The 25,698-nt window shown below is 41.6% G+C and overlaps 1 protein-coding gene across 1 annotated transcript in view; it reads left to right on the forward strand.

Moving 5' to 3' along the window:
- LOC137326239 (EH domain-containing protein 4-like) overlaps positions 1 to 25,698 on the forward strand; it is a 75,141-nt gene that overhangs the window by 20,082 nt on the left and 29,361 nt on the right. Inside the window, exons 3-4 of the mRNA XM_067991150.1 lie at positions 2,564 to 2,661; positions 19,207 to 19,619. Coding sequence (XP_067847251.1) covers positions 2,564 to 2,661; positions 19,207 to 19,619 — 511 coding nt within the window. The remainder of the gene's footprint in view (positions 1 to 2,563; positions 2,662 to 19,206; positions 19,620 to 25,698) is intronic.

Raw genomic sequence — 25,698 nt, forward strand, 5'->3', positions numbered from 1 at the left:
TAATGTATCCAAATTTGCTGACGATACAAAGCTAGGTGGGAAAGTAAGCTGTGAGGAGGGCACAGACTGCAAAGGGATTTAGACAGGTTAAGTGAGTGGTCAAGAAGGTGGCAGATGGAGTATAATGTGGGGAAATGTGAGGTTATTCACCTTGGTAGGAAGAATAGAAAAACAGGATATTTTTTAAATGATGAGAAGCTATTAAATGTTGGTGTTCAGAGAGACTTGGTGTCCTTGTACACCAAGCACAAAAAGTTAACATTCAGGTACAGCAAGCAATTAGGAAAGCAAATTGTATGTTGGCCTTTATTGCAAGTGGGTTGGAGTACAAAGAGTAAGGAAGCCTTGCAGCAATTGTACAAGGCTTTAGTGAGACCACACCTGGAGTACTGTGTACAGTTTTGGTCTCCTTATCTAAGGAAGGATATACTTGCCTTAGAGCCGTTGCAACGAAGGTTCACTAGATTGATTCCTGGGATGAGAGGTTGTCCTTTGAGGAGAGATTAAGTAGAATGGGCCTATACTCTCTGGCGTTTAGAAGAATGAGAGGTGATCTCATTGAAACATAAGATTCTGAGGGGGTTTGACAGGGTAGATGCTGAGAGGCTGTTTACCCTGGCTGGTGAACTAGGGGGCATAGTCTCAGGATAAGGGGTCGGCCATTTAGGACTGAGATGAGAAATTTCTTCACTCAGGATTGTGAATCTTTGGAATGCTCTACCCCAGAGGGCTGTGGAAGCTCAGTCGTTGAGTATATTCAAGGCTGAGATCAATAGATTTTTGGACTCTAGGGGAATCAAGGGATATGGGGATCGAGCGGGAAAGTGGAGTTGAGGTCGAAGATCAGCCATGATCTTATTGAATGGTGGTGCAGGCTTGAGGGGCCGTATGGCCTCCTCCTGCCGCTGTTTCTTATGTTGGCTATCCCTGATATCTACACAAGCTTACACTAACATGCACAGGGTAACAAATTTAATTATTGTAACTATTGGAATTATCCTATGCCTGCACGGGATCTTTTCCCCCGTCTACAGAAAAAGATGGAGCATCACCTCATCGGACCTTGACTGACAAGATAATATACTTAATTTGTAAACGCATGAATAATATAACGTGCATATTTACAATAGAAATGATACTATGTAGCTTTTCAAAGGAAAAATAAATATTCGTAATCTGTACAAAATTACATTTTTAGTAATATTTCACTGATCAGCGACTCTTATTTATCACCACACTGATCTGACCTAATTCTTAAATTGCAAACCGATGTTTTGATTTGAACAATTAAACTTACAGTCTCAGAGCTATTTAAGTAACAGGAGCTCCCTGGATTTACACAACTGACAATTTAAAAAGGAACAGTCAGTCACGCACATAGCTAAACTAATCACACAGCATTGTTTATGTTTCAATTAAGTTGCTTGGTTTCTCTCTCAAGCCTGTAACCTTCGAGACAAATGCCTATACCTCAAAACATTGCATTGATTTAGGGTCGGGACATGGAATTTAACTGATGTATTTGTGATTGGATTTAAAGGAGTAGCCACCAAGTCAAAAATAGGCAAAATACTTAATTTTTGTCAAAGCATCTTTCACACTTGCTGATTGGTTTTGAGCAGGGAGAGTATAACAGTTGGGTGGCCAAAAGCAGTGGTTACTTCCTCCCCTACATAATGGGATGCAAATTGTTTAGGAGCACACTACATTTTAATATAATATAGCCCAAACTACTAAAGTCAATAAGTTTCCACTTTTAATTTCTTTTTAATTTTCTTTCCTCCATTCCTCCTCACACTGCTGATTTGCTGGAATGCAGTTTCACAGATGCTTTCTGACCTCCAGTACCTCATGCAAGTGGACATTTTTCATGTATGAGTCTGAGCAGCGTATGTTGACAGGCTGTTTGACTGTGGGGAGCATCACTGTTGAACCTGTTGTGTGAATGCATCTACATTTCAAGCAGGAATTTCTGGATAGCAGTCAGCAGCAGGAACCTGGATTTCCCTCCCTCCCACCTTAGCCCAAGGGTGCTGAGGCCAATTTTGGTACCCCAATTCAGTACAGACTACTGATTGAACCTTGGATTTAGCTTCGTGCAGGCAGTTATTTATTCACTGATCCATCAGGAAGCTCCCAAAATCTGTTGGTGCTGATTATTGAAAGTCGCCAAGCAAGACCTCTGCAGTGTTTTATTAGTCTTGTTATATGGTATCTGTAATGTAATCTCTTCGTCCTGCAGTTTCTGTAACCTTGTACATCATGATTTGGTTTAGCTGCAGACAGTTCTATTGTGGACATATTTCTCTCAACATATTCCCCTTTGGTTGCTGAGGACATTTGTAGTGCAAGTGCAGGTTACATGTGGAACCTTCCTAGGTACTAACTGGTACTGCAACTGTCCTTGTTCATATAATTTTCTGTTTAAGCTTTTGGTTTCGTTTAGATAGATTGGTCTCTCAAAGTTTAAGGAGCTATCCGTCTGGTAGAGTGTGCAGCCTTTTTGTTTTTCCTAAGTACATGTACAGGGCCTTCCTGATGCCATGTTCTTTTCCTTTTGCAGGTTCATGTGCGCTCAGCTCCCAAACCAAGTACTACAGAGCATTACCGTTATCGACACACCTGGAATCCTCTCTGGGGAGAAGCAACGTATGAGCAGAGGTGAGTGTGCTCCTTTAAAAGGAGGCTAGATGGCTATAAGACATCCCTTTTCTGAATTACGCACAGGAAAAGCTGAGTATTTTGCTCTCTGTTTCCTCCTGGGCGGTTATATTTTATTGACAGTGACCGTGACTGTCATTTTCAAGTTTAACTTTTCCCATGCTAGCAGGTTATTTTTGTTTGCAAATTTAATTTCTTCCTTTTTTCTCTTCCTCCCTTTTTTTTAAAAATAGCTATTTCCTCCGTCCCCTCTTTAGTGAACTTAGACTGAGTTTGAGTCTGTAAACTCCAGATCGTAGGGCACCCTGCCCATTGAACTATCCTAATGTTTGTTGTAGTGACTGGAGTCCTAGTTTACTTTATAAGGATAGGAGCCTGGCAAATTAAATAAATGGAACCAAATGTTGGCAAGGGTACAAATTCTGGCACATGAAACATGCATCACATTTAATCACACTGAAACCATGCTGTGGAAGTTTGCTATCTTGGAAATCTGATAATGGCAAGTGTGTTTAGGTTGAATCAGTTGGCATCATTACTAAATTTCCGTAAGGGTATAATGATATACAAGTAGGGCTGATAAATCATAGTAATAGTTGCTTATCTGGAATAGGTCCCTAAAAGAATAGACGGAGAGTCCAGGTAAGTAACTATGCGTTGCACATGTCCTGAAATTGTCCTGAAATCAGGGGCTAAAATTTCCTACAAATCAATCACCAGGGAATTCATCATTTGCACGGGTGCTAGGTGTAAGTGGGGAAATTCTTCATTAAAGTAGTGTACGTGAAATCTGCTTAGTCTTGTGTACCCCTGCATGCTTTTCCTCCATTAACAGTCCTTGATGAGGCTGAACAGTTAGGATATTAAGATGAGCCCTGGTCTAAATTCAACTCCTGTTTCACAGCGGGGGGGGGGAGGACAGTGTATTGTAACAAATGGAGTCACTTGCATGGCCATGTGTCTTGTAACAAAAATAAATTATCAAGCCCTGGCAATTTCTCTTCAACATATAAAATTCTTCTTGGATCTATTGTTTCTAAATGCACATTAGCTTCTGTGTACATTCTGTCGCAGCCTTGCGGATAATAAACTATCGGGCAAAGGGAAGTGTCGTTTCACTACATCCACAATCCAGAGCTGTTCAGAAAAGGGTCACTTTTTCCAAACTTACTCTGTAGCTCTACTGCTTTCATCAGATTGCTTAGTAGCTGAAGATTTGGCTTTGCAGCAGGTATTTTTTCCATCAGGAATATCTCCGTTCTCCTGAGTACAACTAGAATATTTTTTGCAAAACGTGCAGGATGTTGAAACGAAAAATATCACTAACCTTTTTCACCATTTGTCTACCGCTTAAGAAATTGGAGATTACTTGTGAATAGTTACCTGATTTTGTTTTATCTGCATAGCAGGTTTCTTGTATACACTGACTCGACTGGCCGATTGGCCTCCTTCCGTGCTGTAACCATTCTATGATTCTAAGTGCATTTCCAAAATGTTACCGCCATTTAAAATATCCTAGGATGATCTAACACCACTTCAAAATTAATACATTTGCTATGAAGGGCTTCCTCGGGACATGAAGGGCACTATATAAAATGCCAATTCTTTCTTCAGAGTGCAGTGACTAGTTTAGTAGGTGCCAAGATTGCAGAATGTGTAGATGGACTAATGCAGGGAGCAGGCGAGGAACTGGCGATGGTTGACTATGCAAGAAGCAGTCAATGTATGGGGGTGTAAGTTGTTCAGAAATGATGGGGAAGTAGACGTAACTCTGTTACAATAAGATAATCTGGATGTTGAAAGGATCTTGGTATTGGAGAGGGTAAAAAATAATTTCTGGAGCTAAAAATCACAAGGCAGAGGACTGAGTTAACATTTGGGGTCTGTTTCAGCTCTCGGAGCAGGTTAAAAGAAGATGAGAGCATTTTGTATAAGATTAGAAGGGGTTTGTGTGGTTAATATAATGGGTGACTTGAATCAACCCAGTATGAACTGAGGATGCCCAAATAGAAGTGTGACGACAGAATCTGAACTGGTAACTGCCATGAGACTGATTCTTGTGCACAGGTGGGCGAGATTTTCTTCCATTGACTGAATTACATCGAGCCTACAGCACACACAGCCCATTCGGCCCAACTGGTCTAGGCCAACCTTTATACGCAACACAAGCCTCCTCCCTCCCTACTTCATCGAACCCTATCAGCATACTCTTCTATTACTTTCTCCCTCGTGTGCTTATATAGCTTCCTCTTAAAAGCATCTATGATTCTTGCCTCAACTACTCATGGTAGCGCATTCCACATTCTTACCACTCCTTGGGTAAAGAAATTTCTCCTGAATTCCCTATTGGATTTATTAGCGACTATCACATTTACGACTTCTAGTTTTGAACTTCCCCACAAGTGGAAACATTTTCTCCACGTCTACCCTATCAAATCCTTTCATTATCTTAAAAGACCTCACCCCTCAGCCTTCCCTTTTCTAGAAAAAAGAGCCCCAAGCTTTTTCAAGGAGGCATGTGTCTGTAGTACAGTGTCACCCTAAGAACTGTTAAATGAATACAGTATTTGGCAAGTACAAAACAAAGTATTCAGTTGCTCCTACATTATCAATAGTTGGAAATAGAAGCAGGAAATGCAAAAAAAAAAGTGCAGAAGTATTTATTTAAAAAAAAAAGTTAGCATTGGACAAAAATGTACATTGGTTATTTAATATATAGATAATTATTTTTATAGTTAATGTGTCTTGCTTCCGGACTCTACGCCTGCTAGCAATCAGGATGCCATCAGTAATTCAGTAGGGTAACCCCAGGCTCCTTTTCTCCATTACTGTCTCCTCAAACTCCTTTCTCCTGCCTCTGCTGCTCTCATCCCTTCCTCTCCTCCTCTGCTCAAGACCACCACTTTATCCCAACCACTGCAGCCCTGAGCTCTGTGTAATAAAGGTGTATTTTGTCCATATTAAAGAAAGAAAAGAACTTGTATTTAAACAGCGGCTTTCACGATCTCAGGACATGCCAAAGCACTTTACAGCTAATGAAGTGTAGTCACTGTTGTAATGTAGGATATCACAATATTGATTTGAATTCCTTTATTGCTCGTAACAGCACATGGACTAATAACTTAGTTCACATAAGAGCATGACTAACCCTTTTGAAATACATCAGCTAAGAAGACAAGTTGTGTGATGGGTCATGATGAATATGCAGATCTAAATTAGTAATTCTGTAGGTGATTCTTGTTGGATAATAGGGTGTTTTATATGTAGTTTAAATGGCCAAACTTTTCATTTTGAATCAGATTGAAGGATCAATCATCCTGGGGTGGTGGTTCTCATTGATGGCTATGCCTGGGGCCTGAGAGATGGGGCAGGGTCAGTGATTGGCTGTAATTCTTCTGGTAATGTTGTGGCCAGAAGCTTCCAGTTGGGGATTTATCTGCAGTTGCCTGAGCCTATGTAATCAGTCTACTGTCAGCAGAAGGTGTGTACCAGTTTAACTCTGTGCTTGACTTGTATATCACTACATAAGTGAGCAACTGTTTTCAGGGATCTAGTGGAAGCATCTTCAATATATTGAGGATAGTGGTCATCCACTTTGGATCAAAAAAGGATAGAACAGGGTACTTTCTAAATGGTAAAAAGTTAAAAACTGTGGATGCCCAAAGGGACTTAGGGGTTCAGGTACATAGATCATTGAAGTGTCATGAACAGGTGCAGAAAATAATCAAGAAGGCAAATGGAATGTTGGCCTTTATATCTAGAGGACTAGAGTACAAGGGGGCAGAAGTTATGCTGCAGCTGTACAAAACCCTGGTTAGACCGCACCTGGAGTACTGTGAGCAGTTCTGGGCACCGCACCTTCGGAAGGACATATTGGCCTTGGAGGGAGTGCAGCGCAGGTTTACTAGAATGATACCCGGACTTCAAGGGTTAAGTTACGGGGAGCGATTGGGGTTGTATTCTCTGGAGTTTCGAAGGTTAAGGGGTGATCTGATCGAAGTTTATAAGATATTAAGGGGAACAGATAGGGTGGATAGAGAGAAACTATTTCCGCTGGTTGGGGATTTTAGGAGTAGGGGGCACAGTCTAAAAATTAGAGCCAGACCTTTCAGGAGTGAGATTAGAAAACATTTCTACACACAAAGGGTGGTAGAAGTTTGGAACTCTCTTCCACAAATGGCAATTGATACTAGCTCAATTGCTAAATTTAAATCTGAGATAGATAGCTTTTTGGCAACCAAAGGTATTAAGGGATATGGGCCAAAGGCAGGTATATGGAGTTAGATCACAGATCAGCCATGATCTTATCAAATGGCGGAGCAGGCACGAGGGGCTGAATGGCCTACTCCTGTTCCTATGTTCCTATAGTAAATTTGTGATAATTACTGCAAATGAACTGATTTACACTGAGTACTGTGCATTTACCTGGTTCATGTTGAATAAATTCTGTTGGTTTATAGCCTGAATCTTGGTCTGATGTATATTCAGCCTTGCTACTGAAGGTGAGAGCGACATGGTACATTCCAGTAAGCTGATGTAAAGTTGCCTGTTCAATTTCCGGGTCTTGCTATCACTTACCTAGATATTGGGCATGCAAAGGAGCTTGGGGGGATGTGGTGCCTGCTTGTGAGAGTGATCTGTGATGCTGAACCCGAGTAGAATATCTGGAGTAAAAACCAAAAACATACTAGAATCATAGGTTACAGCACGGAAGGAGGCCATTCGGCCCTTCGAGCTCATGCCAGCTCTATGCCAGCTCTATGCAAGAGCAATCCAGCTAGTCCCACTCCCCCGCCCTATCCCCTTAGCCCTGCAAATTTTTTCCTTTCAAGTACTTATCCAGTTTCCTTTTTGAAGGCCATGATTGAATCTGCCTCCACACCCCCTCTGGCAGTGCATTCCAGATCCTAACCACTCGCTGTGTTTTTAAAAAAAAAAGTTTTTCCTCGTGTCAATCACCTTAAATCTGTGTCCTCTGGTTCTTGACCCCTTGCCAATGGGAACAATTTCTCTCTATCTACTCTGTCTAGACCCTTCATGATTTTGAATACCTCGATCAAATCTCCTCTCAAGCTTCTCTGTTCCAAGGAGAACAACCCCAGCTTCTCCAGTCTATCCACGTAACTAAAGTCCCTCATCCCTGGAATCATTCCAGTAAATCTCTTGTGCACTGTCTCCAAGGCCTTCATATCTTTCCTAAAGTGCTATTTTCTTTTCCATAAGTCCCATTGAAGTCATCACTGATTTCTAGCCCTTGGCCCACACACCAGCCAACATCGTCAACTGTTCCCTTTCCTCCGGCACCATCCCCCTCCCCTTCAAAACTGCTATCATCACGATCCCCACTCAGAAAAAACACTTTTGACCCATCTGTTTTTAACCTTGGTCCCAATTCCAACCTCCATACCCCTCTCTCCTGAAACTCCCTGTTCAATGTCTCTCCAGTCTGACTTTTGTCCATGCCACAGCACTGAGGCTACCCTGGCTAAATTCACAAATAATTTTCTCTATAACCATGGTACACTATCCCTTCTTGTCCAAATATTTTTAGATTGAAAATTGCAGAAGTTGAAACTAGTTTTGGGTCTTCACAGCTAAATGAATCTGGCAACTGAGGAAGTGTGCAATAAAATCCAAATGTATCTTAATGCTTGTGGTATGAGCAATATACATATGGTATATTTGCATAAACTGTTTCAAACCATCTGCAATCTGTGGAAAATATTGAAGTACTAACAGATGACAGCCTTTATTTTAGCAATTTGCAATGTTGCTTGCTCAGTGTTATGTTGATCAGCACATTTTGGGAACTCCCCAAGTAGGCACTGATTGATTATAGAAACCACCTCCTTCCCAGTTGCTCAACTCTTCTTGGTCAGCATTTGAGTTTCCCCTGCCTGATATATTTGGATAGAAGAATGGATATTGCTGAGTTTTGTGATTTCTTCCCACCCTAGCTGGTAAAAAATCCCGTGCAGTTACACAGGGCCAACCTTCACATTCCTGCCTGCTGTTTTTAGGGCAGTGGGGGAGGGGAACAAGTGAGAACCTTGCAATGACCGCCTGGGACAGTAGTGTGGTGTAGTGAGCAAGGGTGTGCTGCTACCCGGGGAGGTATCCTATCCCCCAAACATTGTGCGGTTGTTTCTTATCCAGAGCTGTGGACTATCTACTAACACTGAAGGCGCTACAAATATTTTAGTGAAGTTTGGTGCGTCCAATCCCACTATCCATAATCTGTGGAAAATTTATAAATACATGTACATAGTGAGTTTTCACTGAGCTTTGTCCCACTGAGCTTTGTCACCTAGTTTCTATTACTAAACCAGTTTTCAATTCAGTTAACGCCTTTGCTGTTGTAAATTGCTGTCATACAATTTTCTCAATTAAATCCCTTTACGAAGATGAACCAACAGCATGTGATACTGTTGGAATCCTGGAATTACCTTTGAGGAAAATAGTAGCTAATGGTATTGTTATTTTTCATTCCTCAACAGTCTTGTGATGCAGTGTGTATGAGTTTGAGTGATAAGATGTGGGATTGGGTCTGCCAATTCAGTTGTGCTGGTGTTAAAAGGCATAGAGCTGGATTTGATCCCAAAAGCATGAAGTCAGATTGTTACTGGCAGGGCTCCTGGTGACTGCATCAAGAGGAGTGGAGGCTTAGGAGCAGGAATACGCTCACAGATTTTAATGGGCTCTAGGGGTAATAGAAATAAGGTCATTTTTTTTGTGGTGGGGGGCGGTGGTGAACAAAAAGAAAACAAAAGTCCCCTTCCTGAATTACATGTGTCTGGTCTTTTTGAATGCCTTCATATCACACCCATGACTTCCATTTCCATTGGTAGTTATGTCTTTGCCTGCTGAAGCTTCTTATAATATCCCATTCTGCGTTCTCTCTCAGTGCCTCTGTTTCCAGAATTAGGCTCTGTCCAGGGTGCGTATTGGAGCTGTAATACACTAGGGTGAAGAACTTGTGGACCATAGTATCATAGGTACAGCACAGAAGGAGGCCATTTGGCCCATTGTGCCTATGCCGGCTCTTTGGAAGAACTATCCAATTAGTCCCATTACCTGGCTCTTTCCCCATAGCCCTGTAAATTTTTTCCTGTCAAGTATTTATCTAATTCCCTTTTGGAAGTTACTATGGAAACTGCTTCCACCAACCTTTCAGGTCGTGCATTCCAGATCATTACAACTCGCTACATTAAAAAATGTTTCCTTTTCTGGCTCTTTTGCCGATCACCTTAAATCTGTGTCCTCTGGTTATCGACCGTTCTGCCACTGGAAACAGTTTCTCCTTATTTTCTCTATCAAAACCGTTCATGATTTTGAGCACCTCTATCAAGTCTCCCCTTAACCTTCTCTGTTCTAAGGAGAACAACCCCAGCTTCTCCAATCTCTCCACGTAACTGAAGTCCCTCATCCCTGGTACCATTCTAGTAAATCTCTTCTGCACCCTCTCTAAGGGGCCTTGACATCCGTCCTACAGTATGGTGCCCAGAAATGAACACAACACTCCAGCTGAGGCCTAATCTGTGGTTTAGCATAACTTCCTTGCTTTTGAATTCTATGCCTCTAAATAAAGCCCAGGATCCCATATGCTTTTTAAACAGCCTTCTCAACTTATCCTACTACATTCAAACATTTGTGTGTGTGCAGGTTCAGCACTAACCTTAACCCTAATACCGAGAGCAGTGGAATTGAGAGCATTGCACCTTGTGTGTAGGTTAACTCTTTCTTATATGGAAAATATTGGTACCAGTGCACTAAATAAGCCTAACAACACTGAGATTTTTCCACAGTCCTGGTTGAGATCCTTGCTCCCTTAACTGAAAAAATCCAGTGGTCAGGGTTCTCACTTAAACACTGTGAGCTATTGTGTTGCTTTAAGATTGTTTACAGTGTAATGAATAGGTATTTCTGTTTGACTAGTGTGAAATGTATTGCAGGACATGAGAAAACTGAACAACGTATGCTTGTTTTCCATTTACAATCCTTTTCCTTCCTCGCCTATATTTCACAATCTCTTTTGTGATGGTTTTTGGCCAGTAGTAGGATTATTTATTAGGGATCCTGCTGGCTTCTCGCCAGTTTGCAAGCTGTTAATACTGGATTCATGGATACCCATTATTTTCACTTGGCTAATATTCCCATAACATACTTTTATTTAGTACGCTAGCTGAGGAATATGTTCTCTCTTCATGTACATATCAGTAGTTTGTCAAAATTGGAAAATCTGCTTGGGCTCTTCCTTTACAAACATACAAAAAGAAGGGCAGCAAAAGGCCATTAAGCCCACCCCATCCAGACATGGTGCAACTACGCAGAGCCAAAAATCCAGCTGTCAAGTCAGGAAAAACTGGGTAATTCCTCTCTGACTCCTTAAAGCAATCAAGCAAAGTTCCAAGAGACACTGGTAGTCGATGACTCCTCACAATCTCAGCTAACTAGTAAGTTGCCCTGTACTAGAAATGTCCTCTTCACTGAGGACCCTGTCACATTCCCTTTTAAAAGATTGCAGTTAATCTATACTCGCTACATGTTCAGATAGTTTATTCAGAGGGTGATCCCTTCAACAAAATGGTATCCAACCTAACACTTTGCCTATGTATTATTATGTCCTTATCAGGCCGTTGTCTGTATTTGCACAAAGCTGTTGCAGATCTTGCATTTAGGGATTTTTTTTAAAAAAAGAACTGGTTGAAGGTAATACTGGAAAGTTTTAAGAAAAGCCTCATAAAGCCTGAAAGCAATCCACAGTGACGAAGCTGCATGATTGGGTGAGGGAGATCACTGAGCAAAGTCACACTCTCATGCCCAAAGTTAATCGGCATAACTCTCAGGACGCTTAAATTACTCTTACTAAAGGATGCTTTGCCTTATGATTACAGATATGTTTGATTTTTCAGGCTATGAATTAAAATCAATTTAACGAGGAAAGTTTGGGATTTTACCCTTTTTTTGATTCTGTAGATTGGAAGATTTCAACGGTCCAGATTTCGCTGGAGCGAGGCATCTCGCGACGTGCCCTGTTAGACTTGTTCGTGCACATTTAGGTTTTAAAATTTTTGCCCACGAAGTTGCTCAAGATGTGAGCTGATAACAGTGCAGTGAGGGAAACAAGGCACCTGAGACCTTGGTGAACAATGGGACAAACAATGTACCTCCTTAACCAATAAGATTAAAGGATTGAGAAATAAGCAGAGGAAGAACTGAGAAGGAGTGAATTAGAATGGGTAAATTCAATGTCAAATCAGGTTCAGAAAGAGAAGTAAAGAGCGGGAAAGAAAGATTGGATTGAGAGAGATAAGAGACAAAGTATAAGTAAGAATGTAAAATTTGACATTTTAAAAAAATCAACAACAATTCACAACCTGAAGGAATGAGATGCCACACTTTTAATTATTCACCTGGGCAAGAGAGGTTGATTGGCTGTCATTAATAATTATCACATCATTAAAGTACTTATGTTAATTACTGGACTTGACTTCTGTGGCAAATTTAATGGCCAATTAATGTGCAAATGTAGCAACTTCATGAAAATCACGGGGAGATTAAGCGTGAGATGCCGTTTTCGTGACACTTTCATCCTGTGGCAGATCGCTCTTCCTCGCCAAAAGTTGCTGACCAATTTGCACATTAATAACTGCATGCGTCAGTCACACGCCGTTATTTTTTTCAACAAATTCTGGGACAATGTGTTTTGTACCCAAGATTGTTTTTTGCAAAGGAACATGGAGCATAAAGCCAGTGTGTGTGGGATCCTTTAAGTTATCTCATAATAATTCATCTTCAAATGGGATTATTCAGACCTGATAGCAACTTTTTATAACAAAAAGCCACAACATTCTGCAGGAGATAAAAAAATTGAGTTTCCTAATATCCTGGAAACTATAATCTAATGGGATACTGTAATCTAATGGTTTGTTATCATTTCCTCTGGTATCTAGAACCATTCATAGAGTCCTAACAATAATATTGAATTGCTGAAGAGCATTTGGTTCTCTGAATTGTTGGGATCCTGTGCAGTCAGGAGCTGTTGCCTCAGTTGAAGGAATGATGTGATACTGTGTCGGAACTCCATTTGCTAAAATGTTATTTTTCCTCTCTTTTTCCTTCAGAGCTGTACCATTTTATATCGATAGAAGTAGGAACATTTGCTAATTTAGGAGACAGCAACATTGAAACTGTCTCTAGGCCTTCTGAACGGGAAGTATGTTCTAACAACTAGCACATTTTTTTGAGGAGGCAGCAAAGAAACCAACTTTATATAAGGCAGTTTGACACTAAAATAGTAATCTTGGAGTTAAAGGTGGGTGAACTAGAAAGAATGAGGAAAACCATATTTATAAAGTAAGTAATGTGACATTCTTCCCAATTTATCCTTCACGTACAAATTGAATTATGCCAAACCAGAACGGAAAACTGAGGTGGGAGCCTGTTGAGGCCACTTTGAAATACAGAAGCTCCAAAGCCCCAGTCATCCTGAGCTGTGAGATCAGTACTTCATGAGGACACATCAATCATGGTGAAAAGAGAAAGTCACTGCACATTAGCCCAGAAGGTAGCCAAGAAATGTTTCATTTTCTTGCTGCTCTGATTAAGAATCAGCAGGAAATGATGCTTCTGTATTCTGAGCTGGCTTCTACTTGTGTTGTGGCTACCTTCTGGGCTAATGTGCAGTGACTTTCTCTTTTCACCATGATTGATGTGTCCTCATGAAGTACTGATCTCACAGCTCAGGATGACTGGGGCTTTGGAGCTTCTGTATTTCAAAGTGGCCTCAACAGGCTCCCACCTCAGTTTTCTGTTCTGGTTTGGCATAATTCAATTTGTACGTGAAGGATAAATTGGGAAGAATGTCACATTACTTACTTTATAAATATGGTTTTCCCTCATTCTTTCTAGTTCACCCACCTTTAACTCCAAGATTACTATTTTAGTGTCAAACTGCCTTACATAAAGTTGGTTTCTTTGCTGCCTCCTCTCAAAAAAAAACGTGCTAGTTGTTACAATATACTTCCCGTTCAGAAGGCCTAGAGACAGTTTCAATGTTGCTGTCTCCATTATGCTTTAAAATCTGGGTCTTTTGCTTTCTGTCCTTACAGATTTAACAGTTAACTATCTAGTATCTTGGAATTTTTTTAAAATAAAAAAACCTCTTGCCTCCCTCAGTTGGGATGTGCATTTGAAGTACATACAATGAATGTTCACGGAGCTCTTCAGACTGAACAGAATTCAGGAACCATCGGAAAGGCCTGACTTTATTCATTTTGAAGAAGAAAGCAGTTTTGATGGGTTTTTACATCAACTATACTAACAGTACTCCCCATGAATGACGCAGTGGAGAAATATTTTTGTGGGCTCGGAACCCACTGCTTGCAACTTTTATGCATAACAGCCGGCTATTTTTAATGCTTAACAGTATTCCCTGTGGGCCACAAATGGCATGGACTCATATTTATAGCACGGGAGTTTGATTCAGTGCATTGTACTGTTTGAGTTAGAATGTTGCCGTCTACCACTATATCACGCTCATTAGCCTGTTGTGCAAGAAGCTGTGTGAAGCAAATAGCCAGAGAAGTCCATCAGCACCATACAAAGAAGCATCAAATGTGCTTCAGTCATCTCATACAGTGCCCTTGAAGACATTGAATAGATGGGTTATGGGCAACCTGCTGGTCTACATGTTTCAGTACTACCCATGGCTATATGGTAAGCTGTATATTCCAGATATTTTGGGGTCTTTTAGGGGTCTAAGATTCATCAGATCAGGTTCCAGATCTAATTCTGGGAAACCCTACAGCGATGTCTTTTTTTGTAATAGCAGAGGCCAGACAATTGAGTTTGTTTTCAGTTCTATCTAATGGAAAGGAAGTTTATGTTCCCTTCCTTTTTGGAGTAGGAGTATTTGCCAGACTTAACAGACTGTAAGTTATAGCCCATTCTGGAGAGGACAACATGATGATATAGAATGGTTACAGCACAGAAGGAGGCCATTCGGCCTGTCGAGCTCCCTGCAAGAGCAATCCAGCTAGTCCCACTCCCCAGCTCTATCCCCGTAGCCCTGCAAATTTTTTCCCTTCAAGTACTTACCCAATTCCCTTTTGAAAGCAACGATTGATTCTGCCTCCACCAACCTTTCAGGCAGTACATTCCAGATCATAACCACTCACTGCAAGTTTTTCCTCATGTCGCCTTTGGTTCTTTTGCCACTCACCTTAAATCTGTGTCCTCTGATTCTCGACCCTTCTGCCAATTGGAACAGTTTCTCTCTCTACTCTGTCTAGACCCTTCATGATTTTGAACATCTCTATTAAATCTCATCTCAACCTTCTCTCCTCTAAGGAGAACACCCCAACTTCTCCAGCCTATCCAGGTAATTGAAGTCTCTCATCCCTGGAATCATTCTAGTAAATCGTTTCTGCACTCTCTCTAAGGCCTTCACATCCTTTCTAAAGTGCGGTGCCCAGAACTGGATACAATACTCCAATTGTGGCCGAACCATTGTTTTATAAAGGTTCATCATAACCTCCTTGCTTTTGTACTCTATGCCTCTATTTATAGAGCCCAGGATCCCATATGCTTTTTTAATCGTTTTCTCAACCTGCCCTGCCACCTTCAACGACCTGTGCACACATACCCCCAAGTCTCTCTGTTTCTGCACCCCCTTTAGAATTGTACCCTTTAGTTTATATTGCCTCTCCTCGTTCTTACTACCAAAATGTATCACTTCACACTTCTCTGCATTAAATTTCATCTGCCATGTGTCCGCCCATTCCAACAGCCTGTCTATGTCCTCTTGAGTCCATCACTATCCTCCTCATTGTTTACTGCACTTACAAGTTTTGTGTCATCTACAGATTTTGAAATTGTGCCCTGTACACCCAAGTCCAAGTCATTAATATATATCAAGAAAAGCAGTAGTGCCGACCCCTGGCAAACACCACTGTATGCCTTCCTCCAGTCCGAAAAACAACCGTTCACCACTACTGTTTCCTGTCACTTAGTCAATTTCGTATCCATAGTGCCACTGCCCCTTTTATTCTATGGGCTTCATCTTTGCTGATGAGTCTATTATGTGGCACTTTATCAAACGCCTTTTGGAAGTCCATATACACCACATCAACTGCATTGCCCTCATCTATCCTCTCTGTTACCTCATCAAACAACTCAATCAAATTGTTAAACACGATTTGCCTTTAACAAATCGAGCTGGCTTTCCTTAATTAATCAACACTTGTCCAAGTGATTGTTAATTTTGTCCCGGATTATCGTTTCTAAAAGCTTTCCCACCACCGAGGTTAAACTGACTGGCCTGTAGTTGCTGGGTTTATCCTTACATCCTTTTTTGAACAAGCGTGTAACATTCTCCAGTCCTCTGGGACCATCCCCTGTATCTAAGGATGATTGGAAGATTATGACCAGCACCTCTGCAATTTCCATGCTTACTTCCCTCAGCAACCTCGGATGTATCCCTTCTGGACCTGGTGACTTATCTACTTTAAGTACAGCTAGACTTTCTAGTACCACCTCTTCATCAATTTTGAGCCCATCCAGTATCTCAACAACCTCCTCTTTTACTGTGACTTTGGCAGCATCTTCTTCCTTGATAAAGACAGATGCAAAGTAATCATTTAGTACCTCTGCCTCCATGAGTAGATCTCCTTTTTGGTCCTTAACTGGCCCCACCCCTCCTCTTACTACCTGTTTTCTATTTATATGCCTATAGAAGACTTTTGGATTCCCTTTTATGTTTGCTGCCAGTCTATTTTCATACTCTTTGCCCCTAATTTCATTTTTCACTTCCCCTCTAAACTTTCTATATTCAGCCTGGTTCTCGCCTGTATTATCAACCTGACATCTGTCATACTCCCCTTTTTTCTGCTTCACCTTACACTCTATCTCTTTCGTCATCCAGGGAGCTCTGGCTTTGGTTGCCCTACCTTTCCCCATCATGGGAATGTACCTAGACTTTACGTGAACCATCTCCTCTTTAAAGGCCGCCCATTGTTCGACTACAGTTTCGCCTGCTAATCTTTGGTTCCAATTTACCCAGGCCAGATCCGATCTCTACCCACTGAAATTGGCCCTGCTCCAATTAAGTATATTTTACTCCAGATTGCTCAGTGTCCTTTTTCATAGCTAATCTAAACCTTATGATACGCTATTCCCTAAATGTTCCCCTATTGACACTTGACCCTCCTCATTCTCCAGAACCAGATCCAGCAAAGCTTCCTTCTACGTTGGGCTGGAAACATACTGATCAAGGAAGTTCTCCTGAACACAGTTTAGAAATTCTTCCCCCTCTCTGCCCTTTACACTATTATTACCTCAGTCTATATTAGGATAATTGAAGTCCCCCATTATCACTACTGTATGGTTCTTGCACCTCTGTAATTTCTTTGCAAATTTGCTCCGCTATATCCTTCCCACTAATTGGTGGCCTATAGAATACACCCAGTAGTATAATGGCAGCTCTTTTTTCCTAACTCTAACCAAATAGATTCTGTCCTTGCCACCTCCAGGACATCCTCTCTCTCCAGCACTGCAATATTCTCCTTAATCAATACTGCCACTCCTCCTCCCTCCACCGCCCCCCCCCAAAAAAAAAAACCCTCCTTCCCTATCTTTCCCGAATACCTTGTATCCAGGATTACTTAGTACCAAATTCTGCCCTCTTTTGAGCCAGGTCTCTGTTATCACATCAACATCATGTTCCCATGTGGCTGTTTGTGTCTGCAGCTCATCAACCTTGTTTACTATGCTTCGTAGGTTTACAGGGCATGTGTGTAAACATATCTTAAACCTTCTTGTATTCTCTTAGTCTGATCCCACCTAATACCATACTATTTCTTACTCTCACGCTATCTGTCTCTCCCAATCCTTGTTTCTCCTTTCCAATGCTACATTCTGGTGCCCATCCCCCTGCCGAATTAGTTTAAACCCTCCCCCACTGCATTACTGAGCCACCCCGCGAGCTCTGTTGAAGTGCAACCGGGCCTCTACAGGTCCCACCTCCCCTAGAACCGATCCCAATGCCCCAGGAATCTAAAGCCCTCCCTCCTGCACCATCTCTCCAGCTACCCATTCATCTGCTCTATCCTCCTATTTCTATACTCACTAGGGCGTGGCACCGGGAGTAATCCGGAGATTACTACCTTTTTGAGGTCCTGCTTATTAATCTCTTTCCTAGCTGTCTAAAATCTGCTGTAGGACCTCATCCCTCTTTCTACCTATGTCGTTGGTACTGATATGGACCACGACCTCTGGCTGTTCAGGCTGCCCCTTCAGAATGTTTTACAACCGATCAGTGATATCCTTGACCAGGTAGGCGACGTATCATCCTGGAATCATGTCTGCGGCTGCAGAAACGCCTGTCTGTTCCCCAATCTATTGAATCCCCTATTACTTTCCAGATGATCTTCTCTTTTTTCTCTCTTTTCCCCCCCCCCCCACCTCCAGCCGTACAGCTGAGCCCCCTGTGGTGCAGTGGACTTGGCTTTTGCTGTATTCCCCAGAGGAACCATCGCCCTCACCATACCAGTTAGAGAGTGAGATGCACTCGGGACTCCTGCACTACCTGCCTGTTCCTCCTTGTCTGTCTGGCGGTCACCCAGTCCCTCTCTGCCTGCACTCTCTTCAGCTATGGGGTGACCACCTCCTGAAACATACTATCCACATGGCTCTCAGCCTCGCGGATACACTGCCGTGACACCAGCTGCTGCTTAAGCTCCGAAACCCAGAGCTCGAGCTCCTCCAGCTGATGACCCTTCCTGCACCTGTGGTTGTCCAGGACACAGGAAGCATCCTGGAGTTCTCTTATGGCACAAGATGTGCATTTGACAGGACTGAGGTGCCCTGCTATTACTAACTCAACTTCAGATCACTAACGGAACTTAACAGAAATAAACTGGACTTAAAATACTCATCGTTAATTTACTCACCGTTCACCTACCCCATTTTAGTTTCCCAGCTCTGTTTAAACAATGCCTTGGTTTAGAGAGAAAAATAACAGTAACACCCTCTAACTAATCACTTACCTGCTGTCCTGTGATGTCACTCCTTGACTTTTGTTGTTTTTGATCCCGGCCCTGGTCCCCCTCCCTGGCCCCTCTCTGGAATTTTCTGGAACTGTTCATGCATCATTGCATCAAATATCGCTTTGAGTTCAGTTCAGTAGAGTGGTGCCTCTGTTATACTGCTGTTTGTGCAGATTGATAACTGAAGAATGGTTGGCTTATGCATCTTGGATATAGCTGGCCTCGCTCTTTGTTGCACATAATAGATTGGGATTTAAATGAGCATGTTTTGTGTTCCATGTGTGATGCACTTGCAGCCTCCTCCAATTGAAGGAAAACTGAGAAAGTGATCTGCAGAAGGCTCTATATAGAGCTGACTTGGGGTATGTTGCCAGGAACGCAAGGTATTAAATGCTGGTCCTGAGGGTGTTTTTTTAATTTGGGGGGTTCCTCTACTGAGGTGTTTCTGATGTTCTAGGTGAAAGAAATATATAACCGCGTCTTCTGTCTGCATTTTTAGGTTATGACTTTTCAGAAGTTTTGCGATGGTTTGCTGAAAGAGTTGATCGCATCATCCTGCTGTTTGATGCTCATAAGTTGGATATATCTGATGAGTTTTCAGAGGCTATCAAGGCACTGAGAGGCCAAGATGACAAAATTCGAGTTGTCCTGAACAAGGCAGACCAAGTTGATACACAGCAACTAATGAGGGTGTATGGTGCGTTGATGTGGTCCCTCGGCAAAGTGATTGACACCCCAGAGGTTGTACGTGTCTACATAGGCTCCTTCTGGTCCAAACCCCTCCAGATTACAGAGAATCGGAAACTTTTTGAGATGGAAACAGAAGACCTCTTCAAGGATATTAAGGGTTTACCTCGAAATGCTGCACTGCGCAAACTCAATGATCTCATCAAACGAGCCAGACTTGCAAAGGTATGAATTTAAAGGATTCTTTAAATCTGGTTCAGTACAGGGTGGTACTGGATCAGTTTAAAAATGGTATTGTCAGCTATTTACAACAAAAGCAAAATACTGCAGATGCTGGAAATCTGAAATAAAACAGAAAATGCTGGAAACACTCAGGTCAGGCAGCATCCGTGGAGAGAGAAACCGGCTGAGTGCTTCCAACATCTTCTGTTGTTGTCAGCTATTGAGATGGTTAGGTTTTATTTTATTTGTATGTGCTGCTGGACTGCATGTATTGGATAGAAGGTGTGATTGATTCAACACTTGGCTTCACCTCTTGTTAAAACTATTATTGGCACAGTAAAACCCCAAAATGTATGCATTCTCATTCCCTCCTGCCAGTAGATTTCATTGGTTGTTGCTTTTATAATCAGTCTAACTCTCCCAACTGAAGATATAAATTTTCAATTCTTTTGGATCCTCAAGGAAAGTATCTGTAAACTTCGTATCTGCTGCCCTGGTCGTGTTTTCTGTGTTTGGAAATTGTGGGTTACACAATCTGGAGCACTTTGTGAGGTAGCAGACTTGGAATGTAAGAATAGCAGATGGGAGTATCATTAAATTAATAAATGCTGAGGGGGTAGATGAACAGAGATTATGGGGCCCAAGTGCATAAGTTATTAAAGCCAGCTTTCAGATGTAAAAATTGATATAAAAGACTATGGGATGCATGGCTTCACCACGAGGTATAGAATATGCATGTTGCAGTTATACAGAGCGCTGGTCTGACTGCATTTAAGATAGTTGTTCAGCTTTGGTTGCCCTACCTTAGGAAAGATGGATTGTCCTTTGGGAAAGATGATTCACCAGGATGATACCTGCGATAAAGGGACCCTTATGATGGGAGCCTGGATAAACTTGGATTATCTTCCCTGGCGTTGAGGTTAAGAGGTGATTTGATTGAGGTGTATGAATTAATGAAGATGGATAGGAACGACTTCTCTTTTGCAGGATAATCTCAAACAAGGGGAATTCAGGCTAAGTTGTTTAAAAGTGAATCCAGGAGAAACCTCTTACACAAATGATTGTGAGAATGTGATACATACTGTCCCAGAAGGCCATAGATGCTTTCTATTGAGGTGCCTAAAACAGAAATAGATACTTGGGAAGTAAGAGCGTTAATGGATATGGAAAAATAGTGAGGAATTGGGATGGAAACAGAAGACCTCCAAGGATATTAAGGGTTTACCTCGGAATGCGGCTAACAAGGCTACTGAGGCTAACAAGATGGCATAATAACCCTAGTGGGTCGAGTGCTGCCTCTTGTTTTACTGGTGGAAGTATGAAATGTGGTATCATGGGGGCTAATGTAGGGATGCTGAATTTAGATATTTCCCTTTATAACAGTTAGGATTATATGATTGAGTGCCATACTGTTCCCTTTGTTAATACCAGAATTCTAACTGGGGGATTTTGGGGGAGGGAGATTTCCCACCAAAGTGAATTTTATGCACACATTTGTTGACATTTTATGCAAGCAAAATTAAAAATGACATAGAGGTGAAAGCTTGCTTAGTACAGTCTACTCATGTCACAGAGCTATTTCCTATATAGATCCTGATCAAAGGAATGACAGAAGTGGAACTGATCCTGAAGCATGGTTACCATGGCATCCACCACAGCAGTGCTTTTCAATTGGAAAGTAGTTCAATGAAGTTTGACATTTTGCCATTGTTTTCTATCTATTAAACAGTAACTGAAGCATTGCAGGATTGAACATCACACTAGTACAATGACGAACTGGATTCTTTTACCCTTAGTCTGGTTCAGCAAACACTGAGTCGAATACACCTTTAAAGTTCAATACAATTTTATTAGCTGCAGCGGACTTATTCTATAGTATCGATTTGAACTCTTTACAGAGTCATGTCGACACTCAGAGCAAGCCTAAGTTACATACAGAAATTCTTCCAGTTATACTTTTACAGATAAGGGAGGAACATGATTATCAAAGGGTTAACACCAATCATAAGCTGAGTTCTGGGCAAGCCAGGCTGAGTGACATAATGGCCGACCACTCACAGGTAATACCCGTACTTGCGTACTCCAAGGAAAAGGGAGGCTTCCTTATCTTTGGCTTGGTATGTTTTTCGGCCTTGTCTGAAAAGGGGACTCATTCATTGATACAGCTGCACAAGACCCCTACACCAGAATTCAGCTTTATCTTATCTCTTCACTTGATTAACACAAGGCATGCTTATACATAAAGGAAATTAATAATGTAAGCAGGTGGTCAAAGAAAAGCTCCTTGTTTCTAATTCTAGCTAGCAAAACAAGCTACTTAATTAACCCTTGGTTTGCCACACTGCTACTTGCTGTGGAGGTATCTCACTGAACTACTGAAAGCTTACCACATATGCATTTTCATTAGAGGGGGCACCCTTAGACATTCTCAACAGCACCGAGTTTATTTCAGTTGTGAAGGAAGACTTTGTCATGGACTTGTGTCAGAACTGCATGTGGACGATTCCTGTTCCATTCATGAACTGATCTCAGTTAGCTAGGTGGGATGGACTATTAAAGCATATAGGATTGACTTTATAATTCCAATTGTAGTCCTTGCTGCAGCTCCGTTCTGCAAATATAGCTCCAAAGCAAACCTCTATATAAATGAGTAATTGCCTGTTCCAAATATATACATTACATCTATCCTTTAGTGTTACACTCTTGGATGTACTATAGCCTATAACAGTACACATTGTTTATTGCATCAGTCCAATAGAAACCGCACACATATGAAACGCTACCCTCACTATGACCTAAGATGAAGGGTGTGTTATATTTATATAACTTGTATCCTGAGGATGTGCTCTGCAGTCATGATGGAAACTTTTGAAAATCTTGAACTACAAGGTCATGTACAGCCTGGTAATTTAATGTATCATTTCCAGTGACCAGTTGGTGGTTTTTTTTAATGCATTGTTTTTCTACAGTTTTCTGGAATGATAAAATGTCCTCGCACAGGCTTTTAAACACTGGGTTCAGAAGTGCACTTTTTTAGTGTTCTAGTAAACAGCTAGGTACAGATGGTCTGAACAGCAATAGTGCTACGTTTGATTTGGAAATGAGAACCTTGAACTCAAACTATTTGCATCGTGGGTGTTCTTTTGCATTTTATTTCCTTTTTTAATTGTATGAAAAATAGTTTGGTGTTGCTGAATGCAAATAGATCACGTTATGAAACCTCTTTAATTTCTGCTCAGAATTCCTAGGGAGCTGCCTATTCTGATGTGAATTGTGCGGGGATTATCTAATTAATTTTCCTGTCAGTTTGCACTGTAGACCTTGTTGCTTTCAGCTGAGAATGAGTATTACTCTGGGTTGAATATAATCTTTCGAAGTGCACTCCTAAATTATGGTCTGTATCCTCATCTGTGCTCTCAGGCTGACTTTGGACCCTCTGACCTGGCTGAACCTGGTACAACATACCACAGCAGACTCCTGGCCACAAACTCCGTCCACCATTCCTAAGAATCCACCAATGGACGTTCTTTTCCTTCTGTGCCTGAAGTTTAACTGTTGCTATTAGAACCAAAGAAGCTTACAGCACAAAAGATAGTTATTCGGCCCGTTGTGTCTATGCAGGTTCTATGCTTGAGCAATCCAAAGCTAATCCCACTGCCTCACACTCTCCCCATAGCTCTATGTTCCTCTGCTTCAAATATTTATCCAATTTTTCTTTACAAGAATTTTTCTTTACAAGAAAAATTCCACTCCCTGCAGCAATGCATTTCATACTCCAACAACCTGCTGAAATAAATACATTTCTCCTAATTCAGCTGATGAATAGGCACTCTTCCATGTTGAATAGCACTTGGAATAAGCTCAAAGAAGCAAGGACACTTTTTTCTGGGTGGGGGACTTAAATGTGCAAGAGTGGCTTGGTAGTACCACCACTGCCCGAACTGGCCAAGTCCTGAAAGAGATTGCTGCTCGCCTTGGTCTGTGTCAGGTGGTGAGCAAACCTTGAGGAAACAGAAGTATCTGACTTGACCTCGTCCTCACCAACCTACCTGTAGCAGTTTCCACTGTACAGTCCTTGTGAAGATAAAGTCTTGTCTCCACTGTGAGGACATCTTTTATTACATTGTGATTTTAACATCATGCTAAGTGGGACAGATCTAACAGCCCAAAACTGGGCATCCACGAGGGACTGTGGGCAATCAACAGTAACAGAATTGTATACTATCACAACCTGTAACCTCATGGCCCAGCACATCCCTCGCTCCTTGATCACCATCAAACCTGGAGACCAACCCTGGTTCAATGGGAATGTAGAAGGACATTCTATGATTTGTTATCTATGATTTGACATACCAGGGGCAGTACCAGGCATACTTCAGAAAGAGGTGCGAACCTAGTGACTGCACAGGGCTACTTGTATGCTAAACACCAAAAACAGCAGACTATATATTGAACTAAGCAGACCCACAACCACTGGGTCAGAGTAAAGATTTGTAGCCCTACCACATCCAGTCAAGATGGACAATGAGGCAAATGCAGCAGAACTGAAATTAAAACAGGTAACACACGTGAATCAAGGTAGCATTTTTTAATATGGAGCTCTCACTTTTTAAAATTAATTTTCAAATATAAATCATCACCTATGCTAGGAGTTTCAAAACCTGTTCTGAAACTCTGGCAGACGATACCGCGCTAGGTTCTCACTGCAGTAGGTCTTGTATGTGGTGCAGCATGTATATTTCCAATACAATTTGCACTCCATCTTCATTTTAATAGTTTACAGTCAGTGCAGTGTTGAGTTAATGAGTCATTACACCCTCCCTAAACGTTTTCTGGTGACAAATCCTTATGTTTGAGTTATATTAGTCTGACAGAACCATAACTAGAGTACATCATGAAATGCTAGATCACGACTGCCTGCCTGCATCAATACTGTTATTGAAAAGTGCTCGCTAAGCCACTATTAATGAGCTTTAAGTGTGAAGTAATGCAGAAACAATGAACATGCAACATTTGACTTTATTACATAAGAAATAGGAGCAGGAGTAGGCCAAACGCCCCCACGAGCCTGCTTTGCCATTCAATAAGATCATGGCTGATCATCTACCTCAACTCCATTTTCCTGCCCTATCCTCTATTGAAGTTGTGTAAGTGAAAGCAAGAACTTGCATTTGCAAAGTGCCTTTCACATGCTCAGGATGCCCCAAAGTACTTCATGGACAAAGAATTAGTTTTGAAGTGCAGTCTACAGCAAGTTTGTGTACAGCAAGTTTGTGTACAGCAAGGTCTCACAAACAGCGAGGTGAATGGTGGTGATACTTGTCGAGCGATGAATGTTGGCCAGTACACAGGAAAAACTCCCCTGGTCTTCAGAAAGTGACATGGAATCTTTTGTCTCTAACCGAATAGACAGTTTGGACCTCAGTTTAACATCTCCTCTGAAAAATGGCACCTCCAACAATGCAGCACTTCATTACTGCATTAAAGTGCCTGCCTAGATTACAGGCTGAAGTTATGGAGTGGGGTTTGAACCACAACCTGATGACACGATTGAGAGTGCTATCACTGAGTCAAGTTGACACTTGTAGAGAAATTGACTGATAAGGTAACTGGAAGGTGTTCCCAAAAGTGTAACAAATATGTACAGTCAGATTTACATGTCCTTTATAAAACACTGGTTAGGCCTCAGCTGGATTATTGTGTTCAATTCTGGGCACCACACTTTAGGAAGGATGTCAAGGCCGCTTAGAGTGTGCAGAAGAGATTTACTAGAATGGTACCAGAGATGAGGGACTTCAGTTATGTGGAGAAGCTGGGGTTGTTCTCCTTCGAACAGAGAAGGGTAAGGGGAGATTTGATAGGTGTTCAAAATCATGATGGGTTTTGACAGAGTAAATAAGGAGAAACTGTTTCCAGTGGCAGAAGGGTCGGTAACCAGAGAACACAGATTTACGATGATCGGCAAAAGAGCCAGAGGCGACATGAGGAAACATTTTTTTACACAGCGAGTTAAAATGACCTGGAATGCACTGCCTGAAAGGGTGGTGGAAGCAGATTCAATGGTAACTTTTAAAGGGAATTA

This window comes from Heptranchias perlo, chromosome 10, assembly GCF_035084215.1.
Source record: "Heptranchias perlo isolate sHepPer1 chromosome 10, sHepPer1.hap1, whole genome shotgun sequence".
In the NCBI taxonomy this organism is placed as follows: Eukaryota; Metazoa; Chordata; class Chondrichthyes; order Hexanchiformes; family Hexanchidae; genus Heptranchias; species Heptranchias perlo.